The 12839-nt window shown below is 40.0% G+C and overlaps 1 protein-coding gene across 6 annotated transcripts in view; it reads right to left on the reverse strand.

Annotated features, from left to right (window-relative positions):
- FMNL2 (formin like 2) overlaps nucleotides 1–12839 on the reverse strand; it is an 83279-nt gene that overhangs the window by 23022 nt on the left and 47418 nt on the right. For 4 of the 6 annotated variants that reach the window (XM_078607218.1, XM_078607200.1, XM_078607233.1 and 1 more), the window contains exons 4-9: nucleotides 12711–12823; nucleotides 9537–9620; nucleotides 8492–8650; nucleotides 4575–4683; nucleotides 3555–3631; nucleotides 2837–2930 (exon numbers count right to left, since the gene is read on the reverse strand). In XM_078607218.1, coding sequence (XP_078463344.1) covers nucleotides 2837–2930; nucleotides 3555–3631; nucleotides 4575–4683; nucleotides 8492–8650; nucleotides 9537–9620; nucleotides 12711–12823 — 636 coding nt within the window. The remainder of the gene's footprint in view (nucleotides 1–2836; nucleotides 2931–3554; nucleotides 3632–4574; nucleotides 4684–8491; nucleotides 8651–9536; nucleotides 9621–12710; nucleotides 12824–12839) is intronic. The other 2 variants (XM_078607225.1, XM_078607242.1) reach the window with 1 other exon arrangement.

The following is a 12839-nucleotide window of genomic DNA, read 5'->3' on the forward strand; positions in this document are numbered from 1 at the left end:
AAATACACCCGAGGACAAATGCAAATTGGAAAGTATTACAGAAACCATACGTATTCATGACTTTGATTTTTAACAGCATCATGGATCTAAATCTGCCAAATATATAAAAGTCATCCATATTACAGCTTCATGCCAGGAAAATATGTTTTCCATTAATGTACTGTACATATTTTTTTACATTTGCTCGTGAGTAACAGACTTCGCCAATCAACAGACACTGGCACTGCATGGGTTATAATTGGCATTGGCAAGGCATTCCATAAAATTGAATGAGCTGCTGGTGGTAACTGCATGCCATACATTTACTGTGGAGCCGAGTGATGGATGAACCTTGGAGCACTCAATTCACAGTAGTAGCAAAGGCAAGGCATTCGGTTCAAGTAAACATGCGAAACGTGACAGCTTAACCCTAAGACGAGAAAAAAAGCTCATAGCAGACAGGAAACGCTATGTCTGGATTTTAGGATACTCCAAGGTTTCAATAAAGCATGTTGGAAAGTCACCAACTGTGTAGACTCAAAATCTTAAAGGAAATATACTTTTCATGCTTGCTTATATAACATACAGTATATTGAAACCATACAAAATTACTTCCATGCTATGTCAGTGGAAAATATTTCTTGAAGTTTCATACATTGGGGTGCATAACTCTGAAACACATCTGGCATGAAGTTCTTCTCGCATGCAGGTTTTAGAGGAAAGTGGAAATTCTCTACAGAGGTTCTTCTTGGCTAACAATCCCAAATCCCTGTGCAATGAAGGCTGCACTTCCGCAGCATCGCAAGTCTCATCACAGGAAAAAAACCGTGAATGGATCAGGACGGCTCAATGTTGCATATCTCGCTCGCTGGTGATGGGCCCAGCACGGGGATTGAAACTCGTGGATAGATTGATCTGCCACAGGGAGCCACTTGGCCAGCTGTTTAAATTATAGTTCAACGTACAGCCCTGAAATGTCTTTCTCATCCCACTCTGGCAGAAGGTCCTCTACTCGAGGGAGCTCTACAAGTCCCTATAGACGGTATCTATTTTGGCCTACTCTTCCACGCCACCAAGACATCTTTGAAGAGGTGGGAGCATCCACACTTTACCACACTTTACCACACCACGCGCGAGATGCCAAATGACCAACTGTAGTTAAGATTGTGTTAAAATTATTCTTTGGTCATATTAAGCCTTCACACAGAATGACACAAATTGCACCAGAAGAAATTAACAGGGGGTTATGGTGGCCTGTAAGATCATCTCTCATTTGCTTAAAATAATTATGCAAATATGGATATTAAAATACAAAAATACGTGTTTTGTATGTAGAAAGATATTCTATACTCTTTGGTTCTTTCGGTAAAGTCACGTAGATAGAAAATTAATAGATCACGACGTTTCGATCGCAACACAAGCAACCGCCATCAGGTGAAACAAACACAAACTGCCGACACACCAACTGCAACACGTGTTCTAACCACAAAGTATATTTTAGCTAGTAGAGTATACATTATATATCATACATGTAATGATGCATCAATTCACTAATTATAATCGACTATTATGCTTATGATGTTAATGATGCATGCATCATATTGATATTAGGAAGCCGGTGAAGCTATACACTTTTAAATATAGATTGAAAACCCATTTCTTTAGAACTTCTTTTTGTGTTTAGTTTGTTGTCCTTTCCCACACACCTCTGGAAGATTGATTGCTTGATTTGTATGCAAGTGGTTCATGTATATCCTGCAGACACTCTAAATGTATCACGATGATAACATTTTGATTCACTTATTGAATCAAATCACATCCCTGAGTTGCAATGTCATTGTAATGCATGGGGATGTGGAGGGGAAGGCAAATCATTGCATGCTTTTTTTATGATTTGCATTCAGGTAATGCCTTAACTGGTTGTTGTTGTTTCCATCCTACCTGCCGTTTACTAGTAAAATTTTTTCCCCGTGTCCCACACTCAGCTTGCGACTTCTAGCCCCGCCCACTTCCCCCCCTCCAGCCTCACGTCCTCTTCCCCTAGCGCTCACGCCTCCCCCTTCCCCTACTCCACCCCTCTCTCTCTCCCCCCTCTCTCTCCCCCTTTCTTACCTATATAACCTCTTGCCACGGCAGCTCTCTCGCCTACTTCAGCATTTTCTTGCTGTGGTTGTTCCACCTGATGAAGATTGCTTGTGTTGCGATCGAAACGTCGTGATTTGTTTTTATTTTATTTCTACCTACGTGACTTTACCGAAAGAACCAGTTATTGTTTTAAAGTGATTTAAACTTTTATCGATGGAAAACCATGTAAATAGCCAGCAACATTGGATATAACATTTCAATCAGACTGGAGCGGGGCGGCCGTTGACTTTGAATATACTACAATTTTTATTTTAGCAGGTAAGACCCACTGAGCTATATAGCTCATTTTCAGAAGCGAGCTGGCCACAAATGGTAGCTCAATGAAGTGGCTTATCATGTGGAAATTTAAAGCAGCCAAATACTCTTGTATGCATGTTTCTAAATGTGGAGGGAAAAACCGGAAGACCTGGAGAAAACTCCACATGACCACAGGGAGAGAGACACGCACACTAAATATACAGGCGTCAGGGTCAAGATCTCTTGCATACCAGGCGAGGTATGTGTCATACAATGTAAATGTCACATCTTAATACTTGTTTTATTGCTAGAAAGGGTAAAACCTATCTTTATATCACACTGCACTACTCATGATCAAATAGGTAACTGTAAAGGAAACTTTACGCTGCACATATGAGCACCTTGCATGGCACTTCATCTCAGCCATGCCAAACAAGTATCTCTCACTGGTCTGTCAACTCTGATGAAGACTCACCTCCTTGAAGTTGTCAAAGGCAGACAGGATGATTTCATGTCCTCCCCGCACCAAACACACAGCTGCCAAAAGCTCCAGCACCAGCGCTTTGGTCCTGACAGGCACATGACCCACAAAACAGCAGCATCACCCCCGTGTGAAGCGTAATACACCAGCAGTGTGAACAATAACACACTCCAATGTTATTAATCATTTACATGTGCAGCCTCAACACATGTTGTCAATGTTTTTCCATTGCTTGCCAACAGTGATACAAATTTAATGTAAATGTTTGTCCTGTTAATATGGGGGCTTCCCATACGATAGTCTTCGCACACTACCACAACATGCCTTTCAACAAATATCAATCTTATTCTTTGGGCCTTAAGGTAAAGTCACGAAGATAGGTTAAATCAGAAAAGAAAAAAATAATAATAAACTACGACGTTTCGATCACAACTCAAGCGATCGTCATCGTAGTTTTTTTGTTATTTTCTTTGAACATATCTACTTGACTTTACCAAAAGACCCAAAGAATATGAATTCCTGCAGTCACGAAAGCTTTAAGTCAAGATTTAAATGATCAATCTTCTACATTCATACACAAGCCAGGACACTACATAATGCACACATATGACAATTTGATAACAACATAAACCCGTGCTGAGCGAGTGTGTGGACTTGGGTTTGAAAAGCCCTGCTGTTTTAGTTGTACAATAAGCTAACGTATGTTTCATACCTTGGGTTTTTGTTGTTCAAGCTGAGAGCAATTTCATTAACGCACTGAGGGTGTGCCATCACCATGTTGAACCCATACTATGAAAGAGACAAGGAAACATCAAGAGGATGAGCAAACCACAATTCGATTATAGACACAATTGTGAATCTCATAAACAGCATAAACATTTAATTTCACTGTGATCATTTTCATTAAGTGCCCATTTATCTGGAGCTTAATGGACTCATACATCAACCAAGAGTCATCACTGTAGGTGAAAATTAAAAAGTCTCATGGCTTCAGTTATGATCATATCTTACTGAGTTTCAAAAACATAAGTGAACACTACTTTTAGATATCTTGCTACAGTATATGATGCAAATGACCTCAAAGTCACAAGTATTTTTAAAATTGTATATGTGATGGTCAAATGTTCATACTTATTTGCCTCTTTTTAAAGAAATACACTTTTGAGAAAGAAACACTCACAAAATATTGAACTTACATTAGGTTTACTTTTAGAAAATATATCTAAACTTTATAGATTTACTATAGGTCACAAAATAATAAAAAATCCGGAAGGCAGATAGATATATTGAGTACCCCTAATATAAACGTTATAGAAAACAGAACACTGTAGATTAACGGTGGAGATGTTACTGTTGTATTATGAATGTAAAAGGAGTGATTAACCCTTTCCCGTTCCAAGACATCTGAAAGGTGCAAGGTGGGTTCCATTCACCACTGAATCTCAGAACGCACAAGTGGTTCAGCGTTAATTTCATTTAGAGGCATAGCGCCGTTGTTTTTAAAAACATTGTACTCACTGCACAGAACTGTAGCGACACAACCACACTGTATGATAGATGGTGCCAAACAGTGCCACACGCCCTCTCGCATGGCCTTGTGAGAGCCTTGGTACCGATAAAGTTATTTTAATGTAGTTTTTCTCACCTGGTTCGTGTACATCATTGGAACGGTACATCATCGGAAATTGTAAAGGGTAAAATGTCAGGTTGTTGAGAGACGCTGCCTGCCCACCTGGTAGTTCATGATGGCCCGCAGGCACATGATGCACACGTGGACATCGTCCTTTTGGCTGACCAGTCGTGAGTTCTTGAGCGTCTTGCGACTGGGCAGGCTGTTATAACTGAGCCAATACACAACAGCACGGGTGTCAACGAAAAAAAGCACAGTAAAGACCTTAAAATCCTAACGTGCTAATGCAGTACAATTGTTTGACGTTTCGTTCATTTCTTCAACCTGTATTAAACGCCAGCGTTTGAAACATTCCATGGAGAATTTACAAGTAACGTTCAAGTAATAATGTGTTGTTCAATAAAAGACCATCACTGTAGCAGGTGCAAAATGTGAGGATATTTTAGGCTACAACAGTAACGACGAGAGGCCTGTATGCACAAAGAGGGCTGTGGGATCATTTGTGCGGCATAATTAAATGGACAACAGAATGGATGTTCGTTTAAGGGATACTGCTTCTTGGTGCCCTGTGTCACATATATAGAAGCAAACAACGCTGGGGACTGCAAATACATGTTATTGGACTCAGAGGCAAGTGCACTCACAAGACAACCTAGGATTAATACAATTACAGATTCCGCAAGTTAGCCACTACATATGCAGCCTTTTTTTCACGTACGTATTACAAGGAGGTATTTATTTCAAGTAACGGCACAGACATTATAATGTTTTGCTTTTGGTGCAAACGTGTAGACACACAATACAAAAACACAAATATCCCTGCATACAGCCTACAGAGACTGTTAGAGCAACTGCTGTCAGTGAGCACCTATGAAGGCCGCACACAGGGCACGATGGGGTGGTGTGACCAACACCACGCATGGCCGCCTGTCTCCCAAGCGCTGATGTTTTCACATGGTACAAGACATCATTTAAGTCTCAGGGAGGCCCAGGACAAGTTCTGATACCACTTGCCACTGATATTAGCCAGATGTGATTTTTTTTACTTAGGCTTCCAGGTGCATAACACAGTGTGCTAACCAGTGTACCACCGCTCCTCACATACAAACACTACATCTATTGGCATACACTTTCCCAAAGTGGCTGCCATCATTACATTTTACTAGATGTAGATTGGCACAAAAACAAATATAACGTTGAAGTGAATGTTTCGATGCTGTGATTGGATGTTACACTGAACATAATGCACCTGAAAGGATCTATTGTATCAACTGTCAGATGGGCTGCTCTTTTCAGTGTCAGACAATAAACACAGAGCAGTTGAGTCAACACTACATCACGCCCATCCAAAGCAACATGCATACGAATGCAGTTGAAGTTTGGGTGGCCACAGCAGCGAGCTGATTTCTTAATTCACATGCAAATGTGTTGAAACCCTCACGATAAAACCAGTGGCTATTAATGCCCATGGTGACGGCTAGAAGGGAAGTGTGGCATTCCAAATATACCACTGTATATTGAGGCTTGAGAGTCCCTGTGTTTTGTTAATCAGAGACGACATTTCTGATACGGATACCTCACAAAAGTGAAATGGACAAAGTCAAATGAATTTTTTTACAAGGGCCACAGCTTACAGAAATTAGTTGCTGGTGTCCATTTTTGGGAAAATATAATGCTGCCGAAATAATGAATAGGGATTATGACTAACTTTGGGCTGATGAACCTTCAAATGAGCTGATGGGTTCTATTGGGAAGCATTTTTTTCTCTGACATAGTGGGCAGTACAGATGGACATTGATTCATGTGATGCTTGCCGTGTATGGACAGCACATACCAATTTTACCACTTCCCTCCATAGATCGTAGTTCGAGAACATAGGGTCAAGTACGACATAATCGAGTTACAGATCAACATACCCATCACTCTCAGTGATGTTCCCCCGTCCACGCGCAGAAAGGGAAAAAAACCAGAATATTCATAGTCACATGGCAGAAAAACAGAAGAAGAAGAAATACACATGCAAAGATTTATCCATACAGTATTTTATAACATGATTTACAGGTGCAATATAGTGAAAGTTGCAGGTGGGTAATGCATATACAAGTTAAAGAGTTATTAAGTGGACATAGAATTAATTGGACCATATGTGCTGCACACCAACAAACTAAAGCCACAATTCTAACTGTATTAAATTAGGCTTCTTCATTAATATTTACAGCAACCAATATTGTGATTATAAATGTACCTTCCACTGAAAAGAAATACTGTACTAAGATGAACATGAACCCTCTCCAGCATAATGATACAACTGATGGCTTGAAAATGATAAATGCATTTAGCGCTCATTAATTTGCCTTGGGCCACCATCGTTTCAACTTGCAAACTATCAAAATATCACTGATATTTGATTGGTTCTGCTTTCCTTTGGATGAATGTTGGTACCATCATGACTCAGAGAGGAATACATATTTCGAAAACTGCTAATGAAGCTCCATAATGAAAAGGTCGCAGACCAATGCCAATACAACCGCTTGCACCATGCCAAAATGTCACTAAATGTCAGATTGCAGAATAAATTTGACAAGGAAAGAATAAAATACGCATAATAAGATTCCTCCCTCTTATTTCATGTGTAATGGATGCACCCACTCTGCATTCGTCAAAGCGACCACATTAATGGCCAGCAGGAATTGTCAATTGTGCAAACTGGGAGAGTGGTACGATTACTTTCTTTGGTCGATGGAGAAATGGCATATAAAAATTACGTTCCACTCAAATACATACTCTGTTCAAAGGCAAGTGCTTACGACAAATATTACGCCATTAATAATTTTGGATGAGAATTATGTCTGATAACTACAGTAGTTTAAAATAGCGCATGGCATTTGCTACTGTAATAAACAGCTCATGGACCTTCACTGTGTTATAATTTCAGTCAATTTAAAAAAAAAATCAGCGTTTGTTCTCCAAACACACTAATTTAATCAGAGCGTACAAATATTGACGTTTTGCACTTAAGATGTTCCTAAAAGACCTGTGGTGAGGCAAGCCACAAACTTAAGCAACCATTCGACTACGAATTAAGTTATTTAAAGGCAAAAATGCATTCGCTTGCGAGAAATAAAAAAGGTAATTATGCCAAATGTTTTAATATTTTGTGAGCATTATTATATATAAAAAAGTAACACATTAGAAGCTACAGAGCTGTGTGATGAGGTTACAATTTACTTGCATACATGATGCACACAACAGCTGTAATGCAAATCGTTATTTGTTTTTACCTAAATATAAACAAATGCAATATATGCCAATGAACATTTTATGAGGTCTGTTATTTAGATGTGGAAAAAGGCATTTGGAATACTCTTGCGTTAAGTGAGAAAATATTTCCTTTAAAAAATAAGTAAAACTAAACACCTATTTGGAAGAAATAAAATATCCCCATTTCATGGTTTTCCGGAAAGAAGTCACATCCATTGCAGAAATAAAATATCACAACAGTAAAGAAATTCCAATCTAATATACAGAAAAACTATATTTAAAAGTATAAGATATTTTGACAGCAACTTGAGTTACAATTGTCGTGTCAGTAAATTAATATCACTGTCAAGGCTTGCCATTCAAACTAAATTTGGCCCTACAACAGCAAGCCCATCACCGAGACTGCATAATCAAAATAGTGCAAAAGTCTTAATACCTATGTCCACTCTCACAGCAGGTATTCCAATTTAAGAAAGAGGAATGAATTTGGAGACCGATCGGAAGCTGCATATACGTGTGCATCCCTGGTGTAAACAATCCTATTTGTTAAATTTTCTCCAGGCACCCCCAATTTCCTTCCGAATGCAAAACAATACTGAAATAATAAACTGGTTAAATATCTCACAGACTGACCCTCCTGAAACCGAGTCTTGAGAGTCGAGTGTGGCTTTCCTGGCACGATTAGTAAATTAATAACGCGGTACATCGGTAAAAAACAAACTTGCTTATGTCATATTTTATTCCCGACGCACACTCACCGGAGGCTGAGGTGGTGGCGAGCCATCTTGGCCGTGGTGGTACACACAGCCGCATGCAGCCCGTTATTCTTGCCGGAGAGGTCCTCGATGGATCGATCCAGAGACTTGGACCGGCTGAGCGTGCCATTGCCAGCACCTTCTGCTCCTTCAATGTCAAACCTACAGTGAGGAGAACGGAGTAGGAAAGGATTATTGCCCACAGAATGCATATCAACAGGGACAAAACATGCACATAGCCCAGAGGTCGGCAACCAAAATAACAAGAGACATTTTTTTCGAATTTGGTAAGAAACTCAATATTTCAAGAGCCGCAATGCGTGTGAATACAATACGGTTCTAAATAAATAATGTCACGAATCAGTCCTTAAAGAGCCGCAGGTTGCTGACCCCTGACATAACCTGTAGCTAACCAGATACATTAAGTCCACTGGAATATTTGTAATATTTGGCATATTAAATTTTTATACTACTCATGAGGGAACCTGGGACTTACTATCTGTAAGTGCAGGCATACATAAACACGAGTATGGATAAAAGTTAAAATGTGCATTAGAGCTGGGTAAAGAAGTAATATTCACTTCCAATGATTACAACGTGGAAGAATCCTGCAAAATGTGTGATTCTTCCATGGGTAATACCCATGTTAATGTCTCCGTTCATTTTAATGGGATTTCAAAAGGGATTCTGCACATACGATTTGTGGATTTGAATGGGATTCTACTGCAAATATAGCATAGCTAAGCTTTAGCTATGCTTAAATCAGCTAAGCAACACCGATTCTACACATCCAGAATTACCATTGCCAACGACTAGTGCATAGTATTGGCCCGATTCTACCCAAAGTCTGGCGTCGTGTTCAGCCAACCTATGTTTAGAAAACTACACGGATATTTTACAAATTTACAAAAGTTATACACGTGCTCTTAAAATATTACTGTACTGTCCACCATTTTCACGTTTTAACATTAAACGTAAGAATGTTTATAGTTAAACATGAAGTGTGTCCAAAAAAAACCATCTGTGTAAATGTTGGTGAAATACTCACGTGACGGCGTATTGCGCAAATGACAAGTATTCTATCAGCACATCCAGCCCTTTGTTTTCTTCGTTCAAGAATTCCCGCACCCAGCTGCACAAATGAACATTGGCACTATTATTGTTATCTCAAGTACTTAAGTGTGTTTTCACATATATGCATGTGCTTGCATTATATAATTACAGCACTGTGTTATGTGATGAATTATTAAAAAATTAAGGAAAGACTGGGTACCACTTAAAAAAAAACACATAAATGCCCAAATTCTGGAACTTTGAAACAAGTTTCAGATAAAATTAGTTTATCTCATTATCCAGGCCTGATTGCTTTTCACAGACCTTCATTTTATTGCACCATTATTTTTACAACGTTCTAAAAATAAGGCCCTTGAACAAAAACAGGTACGTAACAACATTGGGAGCATGGCAGAGAGTGGGCGCAGATTTAGCAACAACTAATTCCGACCACAACATCAACACCAAAACCAGCTGAAAATACTACACTCGCCCTGTCCCCTTATATCCTGCCTGTAATCGTGGGGCTGCATGAACATACGTCGAACCATTTTGTGGAGGATGGGGCGGAGGCCAACTGCTTCCTGCTGTGGTTGACAATGGGCAAGTTAATCAGCTGGGAGACCTTGAAGGGAGTGCTTGGAAGTTGGGACTGGTTTAATGCAAGCTGCTGTGAGAGGGGTGGGGTTGGGGGAGTGAGCGGAGGAAGTTAGGCCTCCCATCCGCTCCTTCTCTCGCCACTTCAGATTCAAACTTACGCCAGGCCAATTCCACAGGCACCCTCGAGGGTGGTGGTGGGGAGGGGGCTTTCAAAAGTTGGCAAGAAATGGTCAAAGTAGCAGAGCAAAACAAAAATCACCATGATGCATGTGTGTATACATTCGACAGCGAATTGGAAGGCCGCAAGCTTTCTTGGATAATTTCACGCAATGGGACCCGTATGTCTGCGACAAAGGCTGGAGGGGTATTGTCTTTCAAAAAGAAATGGGGGATGTTCCAAATTACGAAGAAAAACAGCACAACAGGAAACACAGCTGCATGCAGGAATGCAAAACAAAACTCTCTTCGTATTAAATGTGAGGCAACAGGATGACAAAAATAGGTTCGCAAAGACAAAACAATGTTGTAGAAACAAAAACAGAGTACTTTAATATGAATTGTACTTGTTTATGTACAGTGATGGAAAGCATACTCAAGCATACAAACTACACAATAACGATAAATACTTGTGTAAATGTTGGTTGATAAATACTTTGCACAAACATTCCAAAATGTAACCGACACAAGATGAGTAAACATAAAAAAACTACAACGTACTTAGGTTGTGTGCAAACAACTCAAATATGTTTAAATGTTTCGAGTAAGACTGACAACATTGATCACACACATACACACGCTCGCCTGAGAATGTGAGTGTACTTGCCAGGAATGGTATGTACTATGCAGAAACTTTCTGCTTCCCATAGTCCCTGACATCCTAACCCATGTCCAGCTGGCCCAAATTGCAATCTCGGTGCACCTCTCTTTGCCCATGAAGCAATGGACAACTGTAGTTCAGTGGGCAAAATGTAACCAAGAGTGGCCAACGAACAGATGCATAGATCTGTAAAAAGCCACCAGCTATTCGTGTAAACGAGCTGCTTGCACGTGAACACTTCAGAACGTGCAAGAAATGTGTGGCTGCCACACGATACGATCTATGTGATATCGATGCCTTAAATACGATATGGCATACCATCATTGATCAACTTAACAGTATAAAATGCATTGACAATGCAATAAACTCTACATTCTCTGCCATACAACTGCAGCATAACACGATAAAAAAAATCTACCACCACACAAAACATTAAAATGAAAGGACAATTCCAATTATGCCATAAGAAAATTGTGGTAACTTTTTAAAATTAATTTTGTAAGGTGACCTAAGCATAATGTTTAAAGTTAAAACTTTCACTGACGTACATTGGCCTCAAGTTGTTAAAGACAAATTTTTTCTCCATTTGTTCTGGACTATACAGATGCTGTAATAATAACCACATTACCATCCAATACATGTATTTGAAGGTCGCCTACACCAAAAAATATGCGAAGTTGTTAATTACATTGGCTTATATATAGTGCAATTGTCCTCATATTTCACCGATGAATATTCAAAAGAAGTAGAGAATGCATCCAAAAGAATGCCACCATGAAAATAGAGCAATGAGATTAGTTTCATTTAACATGTAGGCTTTCGCGACCAATATTGTCCATAATAGAGGGGTTTTTTTGTTTGTTAGATTGCGTAAATATAAATGTGTCGTTAAACCCGCCACAATTCTGGCTGTCGCCTGATGAGACTGGTTTTAATTACCGGTGAAACCTGATGCTCGAATTGTAACTGTTGTGGGTTTATTCTCCAACACACCGATGTGCTGAACGAGTAGCTAAAAGGCACATTTTGTTTACGTGACAAACCTTACTAATTGGCTGTGTCGGGTGGTGGCAGGTTTAACGACACATTTATATTGATGCGATCTAACCCAAAAATAAAAACCTCTATTATTAGATCAGTTCATGTGCTGGAGTGCAGTGGGATGGCAGCGGCACTGGACCATGGTGGCAACAGCGTGGGGAGCCCTTCATCCAGCAGTGGATAGATAATGGTTGATGATGATTCCAAACAAATTAGCCACATCACAAGAGAAGAATTTACAGGATGAATGAATGTTGCCATTTGCAAGCTAATGGGTCCCATTGCGTAGAAGTGAGGTTCTCCGCACATTTGAGCTTCCCAGTGGCAGGCGTGGCAGCGGAAAGCTTTTATGACTGTACTGGTGTGATGAATCCTAATAATGGCAAAACTGGTTTACAGTTATATCTTTGTCTTACTATTGCCTGAAAGTTGGTCACAATTAGATTAATCTATTGATGGTGACGTAAGATAAAATTACCACAATGCCGTTCTGTGGGAGCTGGTGGTTTTACATAACGCCTTTTTGAACACAAAGTTGTACATTTCAGTGTGTTGTCGAAACATCTCATCACCCTGTGCACTGCTTCATTTACCCAATTTTGGCAAGAGGCCCCACTTGCCCGTGCGTTCGAGGGCTATCCAAGAGCACGACTGTGCCACTTTCAAGCCGGGTTGGATCATCTCCTGCAGTGGAGGGTGGCCGGGACTTACCCGATGTGATTGGTGCGCAGAGAAATCTCCAGCTCTCGCAGCACTTGTGTGGACTCCTGCACGCGCCTCCTCAACTTCTGCAGGGGCAAGAACATGCATCCCAGCAAGGTACACTTCTCTATGTTGACA

The sequence above is a fragment of the Lampetra planeri genome, chromosome 2, assembly GCF_965212315.1.
Source record: "Lampetra planeri chromosome 2, kcLamPlan1.2.h2, whole genome shotgun sequence".
Classification (NCBI taxonomy): domain Eukaryota; kingdom Metazoa; phylum Chordata; class Hyperoartia; order Petromyzontiformes; family Petromyzontidae; genus Lampetra; species Lampetra planeri.